The 21,636-nt window shown below is 37.8% G+C and overlaps 1 protein-coding gene across 2 annotated transcripts in view; it reads left to right on the plus strand.

Moving 5' to 3' along the window:
* The first annotated feature begins 13,396 nt into the window (after positions 1-13,396).
* Positions 13,397-21,636, plus strand: part of cntn1b (contactin 1b) — a 29,239-nt gene continuing 20,999 nt past the window's right edge. The window contains exons 1-6 of one of the 2 annotated variants that reach the window (XM_060889334.1): positions 13,397-13,522; positions 18,504-18,536; positions 20,293-20,365; positions 20,494-20,535; positions 20,681-20,807; positions 21,090-21,271. In XM_060889334.1, the coding sequence (XP_060745317.1) occupies positions 20,314-20,365; positions 20,494-20,535; positions 20,681-20,807; positions 21,090-21,271 (403 nt within the window). In that variant the 5' untranslated portion in view covers positions 13,397-13,522; positions 18,504-18,536; positions 20,293-20,313. The remainder of the gene's footprint in view (positions 13,523-18,503; positions 18,537-20,292; positions 20,366-20,493; positions 20,536-20,680; positions 20,808-21,089; positions 21,272-21,636) is intronic. The other variant, XM_060889333.1, reaches the window with a different exon arrangement.

The raw sequence follows: 21,636 nt of genomic DNA on the forward strand, positions 1-21,636 counted from the left end.
TATTTATATATTTATTTAATTATTTAATTAAAATTAAAGAAATATGGCTGAATATTTATTAATTATGCAGTTGTTAGGCTTTTTAAATAGATATTTTTAACATATTTTATTTTGTTTTAATTCAAAAGTAGCAGGAGACAAAAAACAATTCTACTTAAATTTGATGCTGCAATACAGTATGAAAATAAAAATTCCCTGTGGGTGAATATTTTCTGGCGGCACTACTGGCACAGATTCTCCTCTAGGGAAATTCTTTGACTAATGCCCTCCTTCCTGGTCAATGAATTTTGGTAGATGGTGTTTTTTTTAAATAACCAGAACCTTATTTCAACGTTTCCAAATCTCAGACTTGTTTTGATAGCTGTCTTGTTATCATGATGTATGTTCTTATAAATCTCCTGTGAAAATACAATGTTTATAACATTTCAATCCAACAATTTAAAAATATTTTAAAGTAATGAATATCATTTCAGGTTGTAGTTTTGAAAAAGGTCCTGCAGATGCTTGAACTGCCATCTTACTTCTGCAAAGAAGAAAAAATCAAAATACCTGAATAAACATATAGAACACTGGTATGATTAGTATGCTTGTTTTTTTTCTCTTGGTAATTGCAGATGTAAAAAAAAAAAAAGAAGCAGAGTCAAATCATGTCAGATTTGTTTTGCACCTCACACATAGTATTCACAGCACAGTCACCAGATCCCATTGCAACCATAATTCATCTAACGAAGTGAAGACTCTGGAACTGTGCTTGAACCTCCAACCTTCTGATCAACCTAAACGTGAGCCTTTGCCCTTTAAACCTTTGCGCATGAGCAAAGCCCTTAGCCCTATTCAGGGGCACTGAAATAATAATTTCCTAACAAGCTTGCAAGAAAATAAATGTGAGGAAATTGATTTCACTGTATGTGACAACAGTATCTTTATGGTGTGTGTTGTTAGACGGAAGGCTTTTTACATGAGTAATTCAAAGGAACAAGACCATCATCCAAAGGACACATGGTGAGGCATGGTGATGCTATGGGGCTGCTTCTTTTCTAGTCTGTGCTCTAGTCAAGGTAGAGGGAATCATAAATAGCTTCAAATAACAATCTATTTTTGGCACAAATCCAGGAGGCATCTGTTTGACAGCTGAAATGAAGAAACTTTTCAACTTCCAGCACAATAATGACATAAAATTCCACTCTAAAGAATGCACATACTTGTGCAACCAAGTGCACCAAAATAAATTTTTATTTTAGGAAAGTCAAAAATGATTCTATTTGTTCTTCATTTGAATTCTATTGGTTGCTGTTTCACAGTACCACTTGTACAAATTCACCTAGTTATCATGTTATGTACAGTGTACAGTTGTTTACAGAGCTTTATGAATGAACAGTGTTATAAACAGAGCTGTGGTGTTGTTTCTCATGTACTAAAAGCAGTAACTGACAACGAATCAGAAGAAAGCAGTTACTGTGTTCAAGGGTAGGATGTGATGTGATCTGTTTGCAAGATCCATGGAAAATACTTTCTACTGAAATGTCTTTACCTTTTTTGGTAAAGGTTATTCTAATACCTGGGAATATCACAAAAAACTAATACAAAAAAAGACTTCACTTGTACAGTACATAGTTCACTGTAATGATACTTTACAGAGTAAAATGCATTTAATGCTGGAAGACAGTAATATAATTAAAGACAGTTAGTGATGTTTTCATCAACAGCAATAACAGATGATGTTTTTGATTTATTTGGAAAACATACTGCTGCTATACCAAACATGGGTAAACACATCCAGTATTACCCCTCATTCTGGACAGACCCATAAAATCCTTTTTTATATATTTGAATTAAATACAAAGCTCCACTAATTTGGACAGTATCACAGTCTTACTATACTTACCTCTATAGTTATTGTGTACAGATGGAGATGACTGTGTCAGTGTAATTGCCCTCTGCAGATACTTTTTGGGGTAAGGGCTTCCTGGATATTTGTTCAAGGAACAGCAAGCCCAGACCGCAAAAAGACCCAAAAAGGACAAAGAGGGATTTCATCCATCTAAAAAGAAATAAAGAAGAGAGAGAGAGAGAGAGAGAGAGAGAGAGAGAGAGAGAGAGAGAGAGAGAGAGAGAGATTCTCGCATTTAGAATTACAAAAACGTGGGTCTCTACATTTAAAAGCCATAAAGTTACTTTCTGGGGCAGATACTTCAAGAACAGTTACAGGGCTAAGCTTGAAAAAAACTCACCCTCCACTTTATTAAGAAACACACATTCACAGTGTTCACTCAAACATTAGAATGAACACCAAGTGTGATCTCTGTGACTTTAATTGTGGCATGTTTGTTGGGCTGATTAGAATATTTCAGAAACCACTCATCTTACTGATTGAGTGACAGCTCTGTCAGAGGTTCTTAAGAAATTAACTCATGTAGTCTTAATAACCGTGGTAAGTGGAACGGCATTTCAGCATACACAAAACATCTAACTCTGAAGTGGAGGTGCTACAACAGCAGGTTCCACTGAGTAGAATATAAACAAGAAAATCACATGGACTTTTTCTAGTATTCAGCTGTCTGTTCTCATGATAACCTCAAAGTCCAGTTCATGTCTGATACAAGTAGCACATGATGTGATCCTCTGCTGTAGTAACTCATCCACCTGAAGGTGTGATGTGTTCTGCATGATGAGATGCTTATCTGCTCACCCCAGCTGCAACGAGTGATTATCTAAGTTACAACAAACTTCCTTTAAGGACAGATCAATCTGTTCACTCTCCTCTGATCTCGATTATCAACAAGACTTTTTAGTCTGCAGATCATCTGTGCACAGGATGTGTTTTGTTTGCTCCATTCTGTGGAAACACCAGAGATTGCAGTGTGTGAAAATCCCAGGAGATCAACAGTTTCTGAAATACTCAGACCAGCCTGGAACCAACATCCAAGCCAGTTACAAAGTTCAGGCTTTTTCTTCATTCTGATGTTTAATATGAACATAAACTGAAGCTCTTGCATCTGCATGATTTTATGCATGGTGCTGCTGCCATATGACTGACTGATTAGATAACTGCATCAATATGCAGATGTACAGGTATTCCTTAAAAAAGATGGTGAGACTCCATCCCTCTCTCTAATAACAACAACAACAACAACAGCGACGATTGGTAAATGATTAGTCCCTACATAGATTTGCTGTAAGTCCTTGGGGTCATGTTCTGAGCTTGACAAATCTTGAGTGACAAAGAAGCCAGCAAAGTAAGGCTGTGCTTAAAAACGGTCTATGTAAAAATGTTACATGTCTCACAAACACTTAAAAAACTCTGCAAAGTTCGCTTACTTTTACAGCTAACTCCCAATCTGAACTTGGGAAAGCAATATTATTATACTGACTTGTTATAATGGTTTGTGTATGTCCTAACAGGTTCAGTGTTCTATTAAATCACATGCCAAAAAGAAATCCCTGTCACACATCAACATTTCATAATAGAACTTTATGATGCCAAACATTTCCTTAAGAAACCCAAATACTTTACTTAGGACCAAGCCAATACATTTCTGTGTGATAGAGACTATTCCAAATTCATCTTACTAAGATCAACTGACAAGAAACTGTCAGCACTTTAGAACTGTGGGGCTGATAAAAATATACTTTTTTTCATACAGTTTACATTAGCAGCAATATATTACAGGATCCGCTTATAGTACCAAAGAGGCCCTTGGTGTACAATAAACTGGAAGGCTTTCAGCAAACTTGGACACCAGACTCTCCACCAGTTTACCAACCTGCTCTGATCACTGAGCAGCTCTGAAAAATTGATGGCTAATTCATCCACTTGATTTCCCAGTGTATTTTGTCTGATTGATTTCTTCTGCCATGAAACAAATTTTTACCAACTAATCTTTGCATTAATTTTCTTGAACATAGCCTGCTGTGTTTTAATGCCATTTGTTTCAATGTCCTATTGCTCTTTATCATATAAACCCAAAAGATGTAACACCTAATTTGCAACACCTTTTCATCAAACATTTCTCTCTGTCATTTGTATTGTATATTATGGTCTATTATTATTTAAAAAGACCAAAAATACCTTTTTTTTTCATTCTGTACTTACTTCCCCAACAGGGTTTTCTGACCGATGGTACTCTTAATCTCTGACCTTGTGAACTAACGCGATGCAATGATTCTGATAGAAACTCCAAAGCACCTTCTGTAGGGTAAGGATGTCTGTTTAAAATGGAAATGCTTTCTAAATAGAAATATAAATTATTATATTTATTCTTATAATTGAGTAATAATAATAATAATAATAATAATAATAATAATAACAATAATAATAATAATAATAATAATAATAATAATAATAATAATAATAATAATAATAATAACAATTGATAATCTTGTTGGATTCTCAAGTGTTTCCATTCTGGAGCTGTCCTTGGTGCTGACAGGACTCGCTGCAGCACAGAGAATTCACTTTTATTTATATTACAAGCCAGAGCAAAGATGGTGAGGAAAAAGTCCCTGAGAACATGTGAGGAAGACACCGTGGACTCAAAACATTAAAGCCTCCTCAACCATCCTCATCTGGGTGATAGTGGGATTATGAGTCATTTCTCTGCTACATCTGTATATGTCAGGGATCAGCGCGGACTTTCGGCCATGTGCTGTTATTGTTGTTGTTGTTCCTAGTCACGTGTCTGCCCTGCCCCGGCGATGGACGTCGCTCGGCCCCTCAGCTCGGCGGTGGACGTCGCTCGGCCCTTCAGCTCGGTGGTGGACTTCGCTCGGCCCTACAGCTCGGCTGTGGACGTCGCCTCGGCCCTTAAGCTCGGCTGTGGACGTCACTCTGCCCTCTCTGGCTGCGCCGCCCTGTGCCCTGCTCCCCCCACCTGCCTCGTCGTGGGCCTTGGCTCCCCTCGCCTACCTCGACGTGGTCCTTGCTCCCCCCACTGGCCTCGCCGTGGTCCTTGCTCCCCCCACTGGCCTCACCGTGGTCCTTGTTCCCCCCACTGGCCTCACCGTGGTCCTTGTTCCCCCCACTGGCCTTCGCCGTGGTCCTTGCTCCCCTCATCTGCCTTCGCCGTGGTCCTTGCTCCCCCATCTGCCTTCGCCACCTGCCTCGTCCCCCCTCCTGTACATTGTCAGGATTTGGCGCTTCGGGAGCCGCGCCTCAAGGGGGGGGGTACTGTCAGGGATCAGCATGGACTTTCGGCCATGTGCTGTTGTTGTTGTTGTTGTTCCTAGTCACGTGTCTGCCCCGCCTTCGTCTGCTCCTCCTTGTCACCACACCTGCTCCTCATTGTGTCATCATTGTCTTGTGTATAAATGTGAGCCGCGTTGCCGATGGCAGCACGGATTCATTAGTTACGTTTAGTTATGTGTGATCATTGTTAAGTGTCGTCATCTGTATTGTTTTAGTCCTTTTTATTGTATTTGTCTTTATCATTTTTTAAACCCCATTCCTTTGAAGCTATCCTGTGTACGGGTCCGCATCCTTCCCTGGGTTGTGACAGTATACTATAAAGTCAAACAGTAAAGTTTGTGTTATATGTGAGTGTTTATCATCAGTAAAAGCACTGGCTTGTTTTTAATTTCAGTAGAGTTTGTAGCTTTAAGTCTATAGTATCTCAGTAATCCCACTGAATAATGAATGAGACTTTGGCATAAACTGTTTTCAGTAAGAGCACTGTCCTCAACAAAGTGGATGGAACAGACATTGAAGAAATGTCATCATGTAATGTCTCAAACAAGAAGAAATACACAGGCCTGGAGAAGCATCTTTTTCTTCCTCACTCAGGTTTGACTAGGAGATTGACCATACGCATTTATGCATATACATATATTTTTCACATATATCTTCATATATTTTATATAGTTTACACTTTTTATTTATCTACCTCCTTTTGGTTTGTTTTTATCCTTAATTCCATTCCTTTTTATACTTGAATACCGGACAGACGTAAAAAGCATTTTCCTGCATGTCGTACTCTGTATGTACTGTATGTGTTTGTGACACAATTTAATTTGATTTGATGCTATTTGAGTTTTGTTGCTGCCTAATATTAAATAACTTTCAACTGGCTTTGTGCTATTAAAGCTGGTCTAAATTAAAGTCCCTGTGCCTTGGCCTTGAAAATATGAAAGATCCCAGATAAAGGAAGAGATCCTCTAACACACTTCACTTGACACTACAGAAGAAAACACTACACATTTTCAGGGTGGTTTCTAACCAGTGTGACACATTCTTGGTAACCGGGCTCTCACAGGATTTCTCATTAACAAAGATGACTTTAGTTGAATATAAATAAAGCATAATTCAGTCCAGTACTCTCATCAGTTCACAATGTTCACAACCTTCACAAAGTTACATTTTCACATGAAACAGTTGATATGCCCCCACAAAACTGGATGCTGGGTAATGAATAATTTTAAAAAGATAAATTTTATATGAGACTATGTCTATGACTGAATTGTGAATATATCACAGGGGCAGAAAATGGATATGACTCACCACAAACCACTGAAAAATCTAGTCTGATACTCATTAAAAGACACCTTCTGCAACTGTTTATGTGTAAATCTGTCTAAAAACTGGCCTATTATCCTCTAGTATGGTCCAAGCATTATTAGAACACAGACCTAATACTGAAAACAAATTATCTGAATTTAATTCACATGCATATATTCCAGGTGAATAAATATAATACAATTTGTTTTGTACATCCAACATGAATTGATCATGTGTTTTCAAAGTCATGGAATAAAAGGCTGCCATGTGAAACACTACACTATCATGCCACACACAATCTAGTCAAATTTATACAGTGCTATAGCCATTTCTTCCTTTAAGGCCCAACAACGATACTGCAATATTTTATAGTGTAACTCGACTAAATTTATCAATTGTTTACACATCAATTGTTTACACTAACTTTAAATAATTTTAACTATTAGATATTTTTTAGATTATGTATTAATTATATATTAAATTTTGTACAAACAATAAAATCTCATTCTTTTGATGAGAAATTAAATATTTGTATGTAAACTATCGTCGCTGTCGGGCGGAAACCTCGTATGTCCAAATTTTGTCAATTTCATATTTTTTCACATATCGATGCTATTGGTCAGTCCCCACGTGGGTCTGTTATTTTAACCAATCTAAAGTCTTGAAAATAGCTTGAGCGCAAATCTCATAACTCCATTGGACACTTCAACTGTCCACCTCTTCCTCACTCCACGTGAGAGCTTCGCGGCATATTTCTCCTCAAGAAGAGTCGCAATGAATCAACACGTCTTCTGAATTTAGCGCAAGACAATCCACTGCAACACGGACTAAACCCTGTGCATTTCAGATAAGGTAAGGAGATACGAGGATTCCGTCTGACAGCGACGCTATACAGGTTGATTAAATCTGATATTAGTGTACACTACAGTAAGAAAAGAACTTGGATTGAAAGACACAGATCCTGATGGGAGAAAATTCAAGGATTAGTTTTTCATATTCACTTTCTCATCCTCCATGAACTTTGCCAGTATTAAGATTGTTATTTTAAGACTGCCTATTTTAGCTCTAACATTTGTCATAACCATCATATATGGATATGCAAAATATATGTGTTAAAGATATTGGAGTTCCCTATGCTCCAATATTTTTCAGACATGTCAGCCATACTGCTGGTGTAGCACAATAAAAAAATTCACACTTCAAAATACAGTGAGCCCAAATTTCTAACAAGCAAAAAACATCTAATACTTTTTTTTACAAAACATTTTTTTTTGCTAATTTAGTAGTTTTTTCTTGTTTATCTGTTCAATTTCTTTTCAAACTCATTTCAGTTCCTGCTAGATGTGGGGCTACATGACCTATGTGCATGTCTGTAGCATGTGCTACACGTGTTCAGCAGTTATAGATGTTCAGCAGTATATATGTTCAGTAGTTATAGATGTTCAGTAGTTATAGATGTTCAGTAGTTATAGATGTTCAGCAGTTATAGATGTTCAGCAGTCATATGTGTTCAGTAGTTATACTGTAGATGTTCAGCAGTTATATGTGTTATGTAGTTATAGATGTTCAGCAGTTATAGATGTTCAGCAGTTATAGATGTTCAGCAGTTATACTGTAGATGTTCAGCAGTTATAGGTGTTATGTAGTTATATGTGTTCAGCAGTTATATGTGTTCAGCAGTTATAGATGTTCAGCAGTTATACTGTAGATGTTCAGCAGTTATAGGTGTTATGTAGTTATATGTGTTCATCAGTTATATGTGTTCAGTAGTTATACTGTAGATGTTCAGCAGTTATAGGTGTTATGTACAGTAGTTATATGTGTTCAGCAGTTATAGATGTTCAGCAGTTATACTGTAGATGTTCAGCAGTTATAGGTGTTATGTAGTTATATGTGTTCAGCAGTTATATGTGTTCAGCAGTTATAGATGTTCAGCAGTTATACTGTAGATGTTCAGCAGTTATAGGTGTTATGTAGTTATATGTGTTCAGCAGTTATATGTGTTCAGCAGTTATAGATGTTCAGCAGTTATATGTGTTCAGCAGTTATATGTGTTCAGCAGTTATAGGTGTTATGTAGTTATATGTGTTCAGCAGTTATATGTGTTCAGCAGTTATAGATGTTCAGCAGTTATACTGTAGATGTTCAGCAGTTATAGGTGTTATGTAGTTATATGTGTTCAGCAGTTATATGTGTTCAGCAGTTATAGATGTTCAGCAGTTATACTGTAGATGTTCAGCAGTTATAGGTGTTCAGCAGTTATATGTGTTCAGCAGTTATATGTGTTCAGCAGTTATAGATGTTCAGCAGTTATACTGTAGATGTTCAGCAGTTATAGGTGTTCAGCAGTTATATGTGTTCAGCAGTTATATGTGTTCAGCAGTTATATGTGTTCAGCAGTTATAGATGTTCAGCAGTTATAGATGTTCAGCAGTTATACTGTAGATGTTCAGCAGTTATAGGTGTTATGTAGTTATATGTGTTCAGCAGTTATATGTGTTCAGCAGTTATATGTGTTCAGCAGTTATAGATGTTCAGCAGTTATATGTGTTCAGCAGTTATAGATGTTCAGCAGTTATATGTGTTCAGCAGTTATAGATGTTCAGCAGTTATATGTGTTCAGCAGTTATAGATGTTCAGCAGTTATAGATGTTCAGCAGTTATAGATGTTCAGCAGTTATAGATGTTCAGCAGTTATAGATGTTCAGCAGTTATCAAACAGCATGAAACCTCCTTCAGAAACACGAACCAGCGCTGATCATTTCGGCAAAGAATAGGAGGAAAAAACGAATCCCACTGCCTTATAAAGATGCATCTCAGGCTTGTGTGTGTGTGTGTGTGTGTGTGTGTGTGTGTGTGTGTGTGTGATAATACCGTGCTCTCCGGTGTGTCCGCGTGCTTTCTCCGGTCACACGTCTGCAGACGCTAAAAGGCACACGGAGGTTTTATCTGTGCCTTTGTTTTAAACAGTCCTGATGCAGCATCTCCTGCGTTACTGAAAAATCCTAACGGCCGCATTCAATTACTCCAGTCTGCCACTGACCCGCATTGACGTCATTGCGTCATTAGGTTTCCCCTGGAAACACGGGCGCGCCAAAAATAGCCGCTTGGCGCGAGCCCTATTTGTATAAACCCGTAATGTCCCGCTTTTCTTCTGACTTTCCCCCGTTAAGTCTGTTTATACTTCTGTTTGAAGTGCAGAGGAACAGCGTTTTACTGATTTATAAAGCATCCATTTGTAAAGAACGAAAACACACCACAGGGACGAAAATAGAAAGTGTTGCTCTGGTTTGAAGGGTTTGCCCAGTTCCCATACTGAGTGTTCAGCACTGCCTCTGAACACATGGACTATTGTTAAACTTCAACAATGTCGTAAGGCTGATATTTAGGTATAATTTAAATTTAATTAAATGTATATAGCCTATTATTGTGTTTTACACCTTATAGTGGGATGTAAACAGCACATACTACATTCTACACATTATCTGCTCATGATTTCAAACAAATAACATGACAAGATAAATATATATAAATATACATATATATACATATATATACACGTATATATACGTATACGTATGTATATATTAATTTCACCTCTGCTAAGCACCAGGGATGCCCATGGATGTGTGAAAGTGGTGAGCAAAGCTGGATTGTATGAGATCCATTAAATCGTCAATTTAAGCAAACTTTAGGCAGAACAATTATTTACTCATTAAAATAACAGAATTAAAAATGTATTTATTTTTCATTTCAGCCATATAAGTGTTTCAGTACACAATGAAAACGTTCCTCCAAGGTCATTCTGTTACTCAGAACACAAAGTCATTGAGTTGAAGGCAGCTGCAAGTGCAGAACTCACTGTCATTATAGTGCACAGAACATGGGACAGAAACTGCAGCAAAACAACTAATAAAATACACATAAATGCTGGATCTAGAGCATTAATTGTCATGGCAAAAAACCCCAAAAGGTATCCTACAGAAGCGAGGCAAAACATAACACGATGAAGGGACTTAAACCCTGAAGATGAACAAACTGAACAGGGAAGTGCAAAGAAGAGTTCAATTCAATTGCTCTCTGGTGGACAGAAAAGTAAGTCAGACAGAGTTAAATCCACAGCCTAGCCAGAGCAACTAATTTGATGGGTCGGATGGGGAGACAATATCCTCTAAGGTTGGCAAAGTGACATCCTCCAGGTGACCATGAAGTGGAGCAACATGCCCTGTGGAACAAGGAGCTGGATCAGCATCCTCCTTAGAGCAACATCTCAAGTGGGGTAGGAAAAGTGGGTATGTGCCCAACACTGGCTGGGAAAGAAGTGCCCCAACACTGGCTGGGAAAGAAGTGCCCCACCACTGGCAGGGAAAGAAGTGCCCCAACACTGGCTGGGAAAGAAGTGCCCCAACACTGGCTGGGAAAGAAGTGCCCCAACACTGGCTGGGAAAGAAGTGCCCCAACACAGACTGGGAAAGAAGTGCCCCAACACTGACTGGGAAAGAAGTGCCCCAACACTGACTGGGAAAGAAGTGCCCCAACACTGACTGGGAAAGAAGTGCCCCAACACTGGAGGTTGGCCTCAAGCTGTACAAGGCACCCCTGGTTTTACTGGAACTTAAGAATTGGAGAAACAGGAGAAATTCCACTGCATCCATTGTTAACCTAGCTTTCTCTCATGCAATCAAGTTGAAGGCAGATGAAAGTGCAGAATTATTTTTTTTTAGTGCAGAGAAACTATGAACCAACGGAACAGAATCTGTGACAAAGGAATGTAAATAAACAATACACTTAAATACTAGATCTAGGCAGAAATAAATAACTGGAGTGTTACTTGGCATGAAAAGGCATCCAGCAGATGCTAAGCAAACACACTGTGCGACAAATAAGCTAAGGTAAGAAATGAAATGAATAACTAATTAACAAACAAAACAGGTAAACAAACTGAACAGTGAAATAAAATCATGCAACCAAAGAAGTGTTCAGTTCAGTTCAGTTGTGCAGCGTTGCCTTCTGGTGGTCTGGCAGGGAAACAGCAGGGGAGGAAACAGAACTAAAGCACACTGCACAGACCTACATAGTGCTACATGAAGTACAAACATCAAGAAATACTTTACAATACTGAACAAGGAACAGTGCAGCACTGACCAGTACACTGTTTTATAATAGATAAAGTACAGGAGAGTAATTCAATGTGGTAATATTGCTTGAATATACAGTTCTTGTAGACTTGGAGTAAAGCTGTAGTCTTATTGTAAACAGAATATTGTTATTATAAAACTGAGACAGATGTAACTGCAGGTTAAATAATACTTTAACTTAATTTTTATGCAGGTAAAGCAAAAACGTTAGGCAAACGGGCTATCAGACAAACAAGGTCAAATACAGGAATAAATGAAGCAAATATTTTTTAATGTGTTCAGGGAATGTGTTCTACAGTATCTATCTATCTATCTATCTATCTATCTATCTATCTATCTATCTATCTATCTATCTATCTATCTATCTATCTATCTATCTATCTATCTATCTATCTATCTATCTATCTATCTATCTATCTATCTATCTATCTATAGCTGTGAGGCTTGTGTAAGTGCTGTCTGGTGTACTGAAGGTGGGCCTTTTTGTGGCAGGTCATTTGTGTTTAAGTCCCTCTTTATTGTGCTCCTTGAAATAACACTTTTTTCCAGAGCAGCCTGTATTTTTCTGTGGGTTGTTTGTGGGTTTTTTCTTGCATTGCAAACAATTCTTCTGTCAGTATTTGGTTAAATCTTTCTTGCACTACCTGACCGTGAGTATCAACAGAACCTCTTATTTTACACCTATTTATCAGAGTCTAAACAGCACTGACTGGCATTTTCAAGTGTTGAGATCTTTTTACATCGTTCTCCTGCTTTATAAAGTTCTACCTTATTACGCAGGTCCATTGAAGAAATACTTCAAGAAATACAAAAGAAATACTGATCATGAGTGCCAGCACAATAGGAGGGTTTGTGGTTGTGGTACAGAGTACATGAACTTGATGGCCTCAATGGTAGGAGTGAAGTTGAACTTTTTACAAACTTGAAAAGCATCACAGCACAAAACATTCAGGTGAATTAGATACATCAGATGGTCACATGAGGTTCCACTCCTGACTTTCAAAAACAAAAACAAGATGCATAAAAAGAAGAAACTGTAATGTTCGATGTCAGGGAATTTTGGCGGATTTCAAGATGCTTGGGGTTACAAAAATGCTGCAAGATATTTTAATATAAAACTGCATTTTTAAAAACAATACATTATTGTTTTAGACTGTTGTAATATTGTTCACTACCCTTTAGTATTTTGTACTAAATAATATTTTTTGTTTGTTTTTGAATGTGCTTAGACTTTTCTGAATGAAACTGTAGCTCATATTTCAGATGTCTGAGTGCATGCAGTATTAAACACTTTATAAATAAAAACATCTGAATTTTACGTCTGAACGTCTTACTATAAAAAGTGGTTCAAAGCAATGCACTTTCAGTGTTTTTTCCACGTGATGTGCATTTTGAGACGTGGATTAGGCGTTTTTATAGAAGCTGCATGACATCAACCTCCCGTTGATCTGTGTGATGATCTATTTCTGCTTATGGGGAATCTATGTGCAATACCTCCAGTATAGTAAAGCAACACAGCCGTGTTCACCCCTATCTGATCATTAAGCATTATGTAGTTTATAATAAATGATTATAAATTAAATAATATCTGTGCTGCATGTAGTAAAACCGCACTTGAGTGAGCTCGTGCACGTTGCTGTGCTGTCCCGAACACCGCGCTACACGATTGGACCGCATCTCGATGACGTGACCAGAGTGCGGCTTTGGAGCAGGACTGCGGTGTTTAGGGCGCGTTTGGGACGAGGCCGCTGTGTTATTATTACAGGATCATCATCTTCATCCTTTATAACTAATAGTATTTGTGCATCATAGTCTTGAGTCCACAGATGTAGCAGCATCCCTCCTCCTGACCCAGCTGGCTTTATGGGAGCATTATTACGACTTTAAAGTGCAGGTAGTGTTTTATTTATTTTTCTTTCCTGAAACGATTACACGTGTCGCAGAGCATGATGTCATATAGTCTGAAATGTTTAGACATAAAACGGAAGAAAACTTGATAGATAATAGTCACAGTGCCGCAATGCAGAAAGACATCCCAGCTGATGCTGAGCTCTCAGTGAGGAGGGGTGTGTGTGTGTGTGTGTGTGTGTATGTGTGTGTGTGCATGTGTATGTGCGTGTATGTGTGTGTATGTGTGCATGTGTATATGTGTCTGTGTGTGTATATATGTGTCTGTGTGTGTATATGTGTGTGTATATGCGTGTGTGTATGTGTGTGTGTGTGTATGTATGTGTGTGTGCATGTGTATATGTCTGTGTGTAGGTGTGTATGTGTGTGTATGTGTGTGAATGTGTGTATGCATGTGTGTGTGTATGTGTGCATGTGTATATGTGTCTGTGTGTGTATATATGTGTCTGTGTGTGTATATGTGTGTGTATATGCGTGTGTGTATGTGTGTGTGTGTATGTATGTGTGTGTGCATGTGTATATGTCTGTGTGTAGGTGTGTATGTGTGTGTATGTGTGTGAATGTGTGTATGCATGTGTGTGTGTATGTGTGTGTGTGAATGTGTGTATGTGTGTGTATGTGTATATGAGTCTGTGTGTGTGTATGTGTGTATATGTATGTGTGTGGGTGTGTACTGTATGTGTGTTTATGGGTGTATGTGTGTGTATAGGTCTGTGTATGTATGTATGTGTGTGTGTATGTGTGTGAATGTATGTATGTATGTGTGTGTGTGTGTGTATGCATTTTCTAGTGTGTCTGTGTGTGTATGTGTGTGTGAGTGTGTGTTTGTTTGTGTGTGTGGGGTGTGTGTGTGTATGGGTGTATGCATGTGTGTGTGTGTGTGTGTGTATGGGTGTGTGTGTGGGGGGGGGTATCTGGGGTTCTGGGGCTCTTCACGCCTCTTAAATATTCTTGTTAATCTACTTTGTTGGCTTTCCAATTTCTAAGTTTGTTGGTATAATACAATTGTAGTATTGTGAAAATTCTCGAATATCAACATGACAGTCACAGAGTGTGGACTCAATCCCAGTGCTACAGTGATGCCTCGAGATACGAGTTTAATTCGTTCCGTGACTTTGCTCATATCTCAAATTGCTCGTATCTCAAAACAATTTTCCCGTTTAAATTAATTGAAATCCCATCTCCATCTTGAAGTTCCAGCTCGCAAAATTCCACTCCAGTTGTTTTGTTTTGAATATGAAAAATGTACAGTACCTGTATATATAAATGACAAATATTGTATAAAAACATACAGTAATAAAAGAGAATGTTAAAAAAATAAACTGGTTTTACTTTACGGAAGATGCGCACGGAGGTTGAGGGAGGAGTAAACAGGAATTTTGTCTCATACGTACACTTTCGCTTTCGTTCACTTAACTCGCTACTGCACTCTCTTAATGCTACTTTACACTTAATGGAACTTAACTAAACTTCACTAAAATTAACGAACTTAAATCAAGCATCGTGTCAGTTCTGGCAGGCCACGTCATCAAGTGTGCATCAGCTGTTAATCAGCTGTCCACGACACCAATCCGGTTACGATCTCCATATTACCCGACCATTTAAATTCCCATTCATAGAGCCGCTCTAGCGCTTCGCTGCTGCTGCGATCTAAACTCCCTCCTCCAACCCCGACTCCACCGAGCCGGAACCCGTGTTCCTTGTACCAGTTTACGTCATAAATCTCCACATATTTTTCTCTCTCTCCCTCTCTCTCTAATTATTTAATTATTTATTTATCCATTCATTCATTTATTACTTTCCAAAAATGCGAAAGCGAGCATATCTAATACTATGCATGATTAGTGTTCTGTTATACAGGGGTTTATTCTATTTTCTATTCGCTGCTCTCCGCGCTCTGACCACGCATGCGCACGGACGGGTGTGTGGATTTTTGTCCAGAACAGAACCATACCGCCAACACTAACTGTATGCACATCATCTAATAAATTCTCTTTTGACAAAGTGGTCCTGACAGAACTGAAATTCTCTTAACTTAACTGAACTTAATTGCTACAATTTCTGTTTTCTTTACATTAATTTTGCTTAATTTTCTCCATCGCTTTTCTCTTCACTTATTTTTGCCTTTTTTGTCACTCTTTCCTCACTAACATCTGTCGGTCGTTTTAATAAAAACCTGTCCAGTCGGCGTATCAGATGCGGTGTAGTCGCACAAGTTAAAAGTTTTTAACGGATCCAACGTTTAAAATGGATCCGGAAATTACGGGTCCGCAGATGGTCGGCACCTCACGCAGCGCCTTTGTGACTCTCCATAGGAAATGAATGACTTCCGTTTTATCTGCCGTCGATTGTCGTGTGCAGTGTAAAGGTGGCTTTAACTGAGTGAGACGCGGGAAGCTGAGGCGGGGAAACAGAGCACACGTGCTTGTTGGGGATCTTTGTTTCGGCGGCGGCAGCTCGGATGCTCGTATCTCAAAAATTTGCTCGTTTATTAAGACAAAAATTTGGTCGAATCACAGCTCGTATCTCAAAAAATTCGGATGTCAATGCACTCGTATCTCGAGGCATCACTGTACCTTATTTTTGAGGAAGGAATGACATGCAAGGCAGAGCTAGGACCATGGAGAGCCAAAGGGGTCAGACAGTTTTTCACACCTAGTGAAAGAAATTTTTACAAATATTTTATATTGAGGTGTTTCTGCTTAAAATGAAAGAGAAGATCCTAGTACAGATAAAAGTTATTCATAAAGTATCTTAACCCTTAAAATAAAAGAGCTCTTAAGGACAAAACATCTTAGGGGCAGGGAGGAGGACTTTAGGAGGCTTAAGAGTTTCTTTAGCAGAGGAGAAAGTGCCAGAGCCAAACTTTCTTTGTCCCTCAAATGATCACTGGTTTCCTGATTGGTTTCCTAGTAATTTTTGATTTCATGCATAGCAGTGTGAATCAGATGGACAAGCTCCATTTGTCTTTGTCAGAACTAGGTCAAAGCTACAAAAAATATGCAAAACATATTCCTGACACAGCTCACTGAGAATAAGGTTAATGAGGTAATAAAAAATGTGACAAATAAAAACAGAGGAGAAAAAAGACTGACGCTGTACCCAGGTGATTATACACAATGAGCACTTCACACAGGGAAACTGTCAGATGTGCTGGAAGTGTTCATAAAGGAAAATGTTGGATCAAACGGAACTGATTTTTTATGGTAGCTTTCATTAACTGTAAGAAATCATACATGTTATTAAGCATCATCTCCTTCATAAGTATGACCTTAATCTTTGCCAATCTGAGACCTTGTTTATGATGTATGGCTATAAGATATCATTGTGGGCTTCATAATTAACTATGAATTGTGATTATGTATACAGGAATATTTATTATATGTAGATATACAATATCTGCTGTTTAATCCGGTCTGTCAAGTATTTGCAAAATTGTCCTAAAGACCGCACTAATTTTTCCCTTTTCCTGCAATACCCTGCGCTTCAGTTGATTCCCCTAAATGACGCACTCCAAACACTACTGAAATTCGATAAAACCGAGCCGTTGTGTGTAAAACTGGCACAAATGAATGAGTGAAGTTATGAGATAGTATGAGATAGTTCAGTTTGTGCATGAACTATATTCAGAAAGCCTCCAAAGCCAAATGTGAAAGCCAAGCCAAATTTCAAACAACTCATTCACTTATTTCCCCACACTATAAAAGAGGCCAATAAATTACTGGAATCTGAAACAGTGCCATTGGAGTTGCAATTGGAACTGATATATCTGTAACGTGACTCCATTTTAAAGAAGTTCAACTTAAACTGGATGAGAAATTTTCCAAACACTGAACATCACACCCATGTGTGGTATTTGAATACTCTATTAAAGATCTATTCCCCTTTGTGATGATAACCTAAGCTTTGTGTGTGTGTGTGTCTGTGCGTGTGTGTGTGCGTGTGTGTGTGTGTGTGTGTCACAAGTGACAAACGAATCCAATTCATTTACAGATTCATTCTCTTTGGAAATGTTTTTCAAATCATTTATAGATTTTATTAAGAAATTTTAGAGTATTTGTAGATTTTATTCCAGATACCCCAGCAAAGCACAGTTTTAGTGCTGGTTTGTTAGGCCTGCTGTTTTCAACATGCCGATTGATTAATTTATTAACCAGTAAATTAATTAGCGTAACGCTTATGAAAAGCTTTGAGTTTTGATGCCTCAGTGGTAGAAGCTTGTGTTTAAAGTGATCTTTTACATGCTACTGAAAAACACATCTTTGATACTTCATTCGTAAAAATATTACTTTTGAAAGACAAATCCAAAGTTAAAACTCTAGAGTGGAGAAGAATGTAGATGAGCAAAATGATATGTGCAAAGATATATTTTACTACACAGGGTTAGTATTTTGTGATTGGATACAAATAGACAGAGAACCTATTAGTCAAATAAAAGTAAAATCAACATGACATTTACCTAAAACACTGTGTAATTAGCAGTAAAGGAAGTACAACATAGTAAAACTCTAACATAAGATCAAGTACATGAGAATGTCTTTAGTCTTTTATTTTGTCTTTATCTCATTTATTATGCATAGATAAGAGTACAAGACTACTGTATGACTTGCCTTAAATCTGGTCTTCAGTGACATCTTTCTACATTCTCACACACACACACACACACACACACACACACACACACACACACACACACACACACACACACTATAAGTAACTATAAGTTATAATGAAGGACTCATTTATATTGAAGAATTAGCTAATAGCTAAATGATTAACAAATTAAGGAAAGTATTAAATTAAATCACAGACCGTACTTAGAAAGAAACTTGTGCTTAAACAGAATATAAATGACTTTTAAATATTCTTATCATTAATTTTCTTAGAAATATAAAGTTTTTAAATATTGATGTAACTTTTGGACATGCCAGCTCTGAATACAGCCCTGTTTTCGTTTGTTTTTGCAGTCATACATGCTGCATCCTGAGTAAATACAACGGGTAAGTATAACAATTTACATAAATACATAAATCATGGCAAGGTGGCTAAAAAAATGTGTGTGGACATCTGAACATCACACCGTTATCTGCTTTTTTAACATCTCATTCCAGATTTATTCCTAGATTTATTTGTTTTTTTATTAACAATAATAAATAAATCTGTTGTTGTTGTTGTTGTTGTTGTTGTGGGGATTAGTGATCATTCAGCTACAGGAGCATTAGTGAGATCAGACACTGATGTTGGAGTGAGTCTGTGGGGATTAGTGATCATTCAGCTACAGGAGCATTAGTGAGATCAGACAATGATGTTGGAGTGTGTCTGTGGGGATTAGTGATCATTCAGCTACAGGAGCATTAGTGAGATCAGACAATGATGTTGGAGTGTGTCTGTGGGGATTAGTGATCTTTCAGCTACAGGAGCATTAGTGAGATCAGACACTGATGTTGGAGTGTGTCTGTGGGGATTAGTGATCATTCAGCTACAGGAGCTTTAGTGAGATCAGACACTGATGTTGGAGTGTGTCTGTGGGGATTAGTGATCATTCAGCTACAGGAGCATTAGTGAGATCAGACACTGATGTTGGAGTGTGTCTGTGGGGATTAGTGATCATTCAGCTACAAGAGCATTAGTGAGATCAGACACTGATGTTGGAGTGTGTCTGTGGGGATTAGTGATCATTCAGCTACAGGAGCATTAGTGAGATCAGACACTGATGTTGGAGTGTGTGTGTCTGTGGGGATTAGTGATCATTCAGCTACAGGAGCATTAGTGAGATCAGACACTGATGTAGGAGTGTGTCTGTGGGGATTAGTGATCATTCAGCTACAAGAGCATTAGTGAGATCAGACACTGATGGTGTAAGAGTGAGGAGGTCTGTGGTTCAGTCTGTATTCCAGTTCATCACAAAGGTGTTCAGTGGGGTTGAGTCAGAGTCAGGGCTCTGTGCAGGACACTCGAGTTTTTCCACTCCAACATTAACACACCATGTCTTCATGGAGCTCAGGGGCTTTGTGTACAGGGACATTGTTATACTAGAACAGTGTTTGAGCCTATTAGTTCCAGTGAAGGGAAACTGTAATGTTCCTGTGTGCTTCAAACTTAAGATAGAAAACACATATGGGTGTGATTGTCAGGGACACACAACCCCAAATAGCGTACTGTACATGGATTGGTTCTGGTGTCATTTTTTTATTTAATTGTCTGACATTTAAATAAAACATGTTCTCTGTTTTTACAATTTATGATGATTTTACAATTTAAACCAGTGTCTGTATTTATTAATTACACTTTTGCTTGTTCTTTCAATTGGCTACATAACAATATAGAAAGAAATGTACAGTTTTGTTGTAATATGCAATAGTATTCAAATGTAAATGATTGCAACATCAAGTCTGCATTGATTTTATAACATGTAATGGGAATGATATTGTAATTAGAATGATAATGTAAATAGTTGTGAAAAGAAAATTATATCAGTGCAATAAGAAAGCAGTGCACAGACTCTGCACTGAATATACTAAACTCCACTGATTTATTTCCCTTAATTTCTAAACAAACACATCGTATTAAAGAATGATGGTTAAAGTGATGTCCTTTTGATTGTGGGTTAACATCATGAAATATTGTATCTCATGGTATTCAGTTGTCAAATTATATATATTCTAGCAAATGAAAAAGACAAACTTGAATGACGTTTTACTTCTGGGATTTCATTGTCATATTAATAAGATGCATTCTCTCTTTTAACCCCCTCAGGACTGTCATCCTGTCATCACAATGGTGGCCTCACTTGTGTTGCTGAGTTTTTTCTCTTTGCTTTTATCAGCAGGTGTGAATATTCCTCTATATACGTATAGATGAACTGTTTAGGTCTTTATAATAAATGCACATTTTGAAACATGTTCAGTAAATACAAAAATTCTGACAGTTTCTGTGTTTGTCACTTTTCTTATGTAGATGCCATCAAGCCTAGGTTCTTTGAGCCCAGAATCTTTGACAGTAAGTCTGTTTTTGGTTTAAAAAACAGTATAATACAAATATATTCATAGAATCTGCCTTTGATACAGAGGGCAACAAAAGTGTATATGCAACTTTTTTTATTGGTTGGATGTGTTTATTATAAACATGTGTATTTGTGTTTCAGAGGAGGCCACAGGTTTTGGACCCATATTTGAGGAGGAACCCTTAGACACAGTATATGCTGAGGATTCTCCTGAGCCCAAAATCTCCATGAACTGCAGAGTGCGAGCCAATCCACCAGCAACCGTCAAGTAATGCCTGTGTTTTACTGAGCTGTAAATCTTGGCTCTTTGCTCTGTGTATAGTCCTATTAATGAAAATGCCAGAGCTTTCACTTATTTCATGGTTCCGCTTACCATGATGTCACTGAATCAAGCTTGTAGCTGTATGTAAAGAATATTTTAAATAAATATGTGTGTATTTTGTACAGGCAATGTACTGTATAAGCAAGTATTGCAGTAAACCATATGTCAGATATAAATAAAATATAGCTCTTCTTTTTATGTAGGTTTACATTTATTATTCCTTTGCAGATGGTGGCATAATAACTGGGAGATTAAGCTGATGGAGCAGCCGGATGAACACTACAGTTTAGTGGGCGGAAACCTCTTAATCACCCATCCAGACAAGAATAAGCATGCTGGAAAATACGTTTGTGTGGCCAGGAACGTTTATGGCACAGTCATCAGTAAGGAGGCCACTGTGAGGTTTGGATGTAAGTGATGGCTTTTATAGAATATTTCTACATTCATTTATTTCAAAAATATATTACAAAATATGCAAAATTGGATCATATCACTACCTACCTAAAGTTAGTTCCCATATCCCACTCACGTTCCCTTCTTCTATCAAGCACAGCTTTCTAAACTGCTGTCACTGAGTCACACAATGAGTTAATGTGTGTTACACAATAAACACTGTGACTGTTGGTGTACTAATATACTATTTAGTCTGGTAGTATATGGTTTGCAATGCACCCAAATTATCTAAGACTCATTTGTCTGCTCCTATTATTATCTTCTCAGTCTTAAAAAAGTGTTACAAGAATAAAAACATTTGTGGTGCGCATTAATGTGACAT

This window comes from Tachysurus vachellii, chromosome 16 (assembly GCF_030014155.1).
Source record: "Tachysurus vachellii isolate PV-2020 chromosome 16, HZAU_Pvac_v1, whole genome shotgun sequence".
Lineage (NCBI taxonomy): Eukaryota > Metazoa > Chordata > Actinopteri > Siluriformes > Bagridae > Tachysurus > Tachysurus vachellii.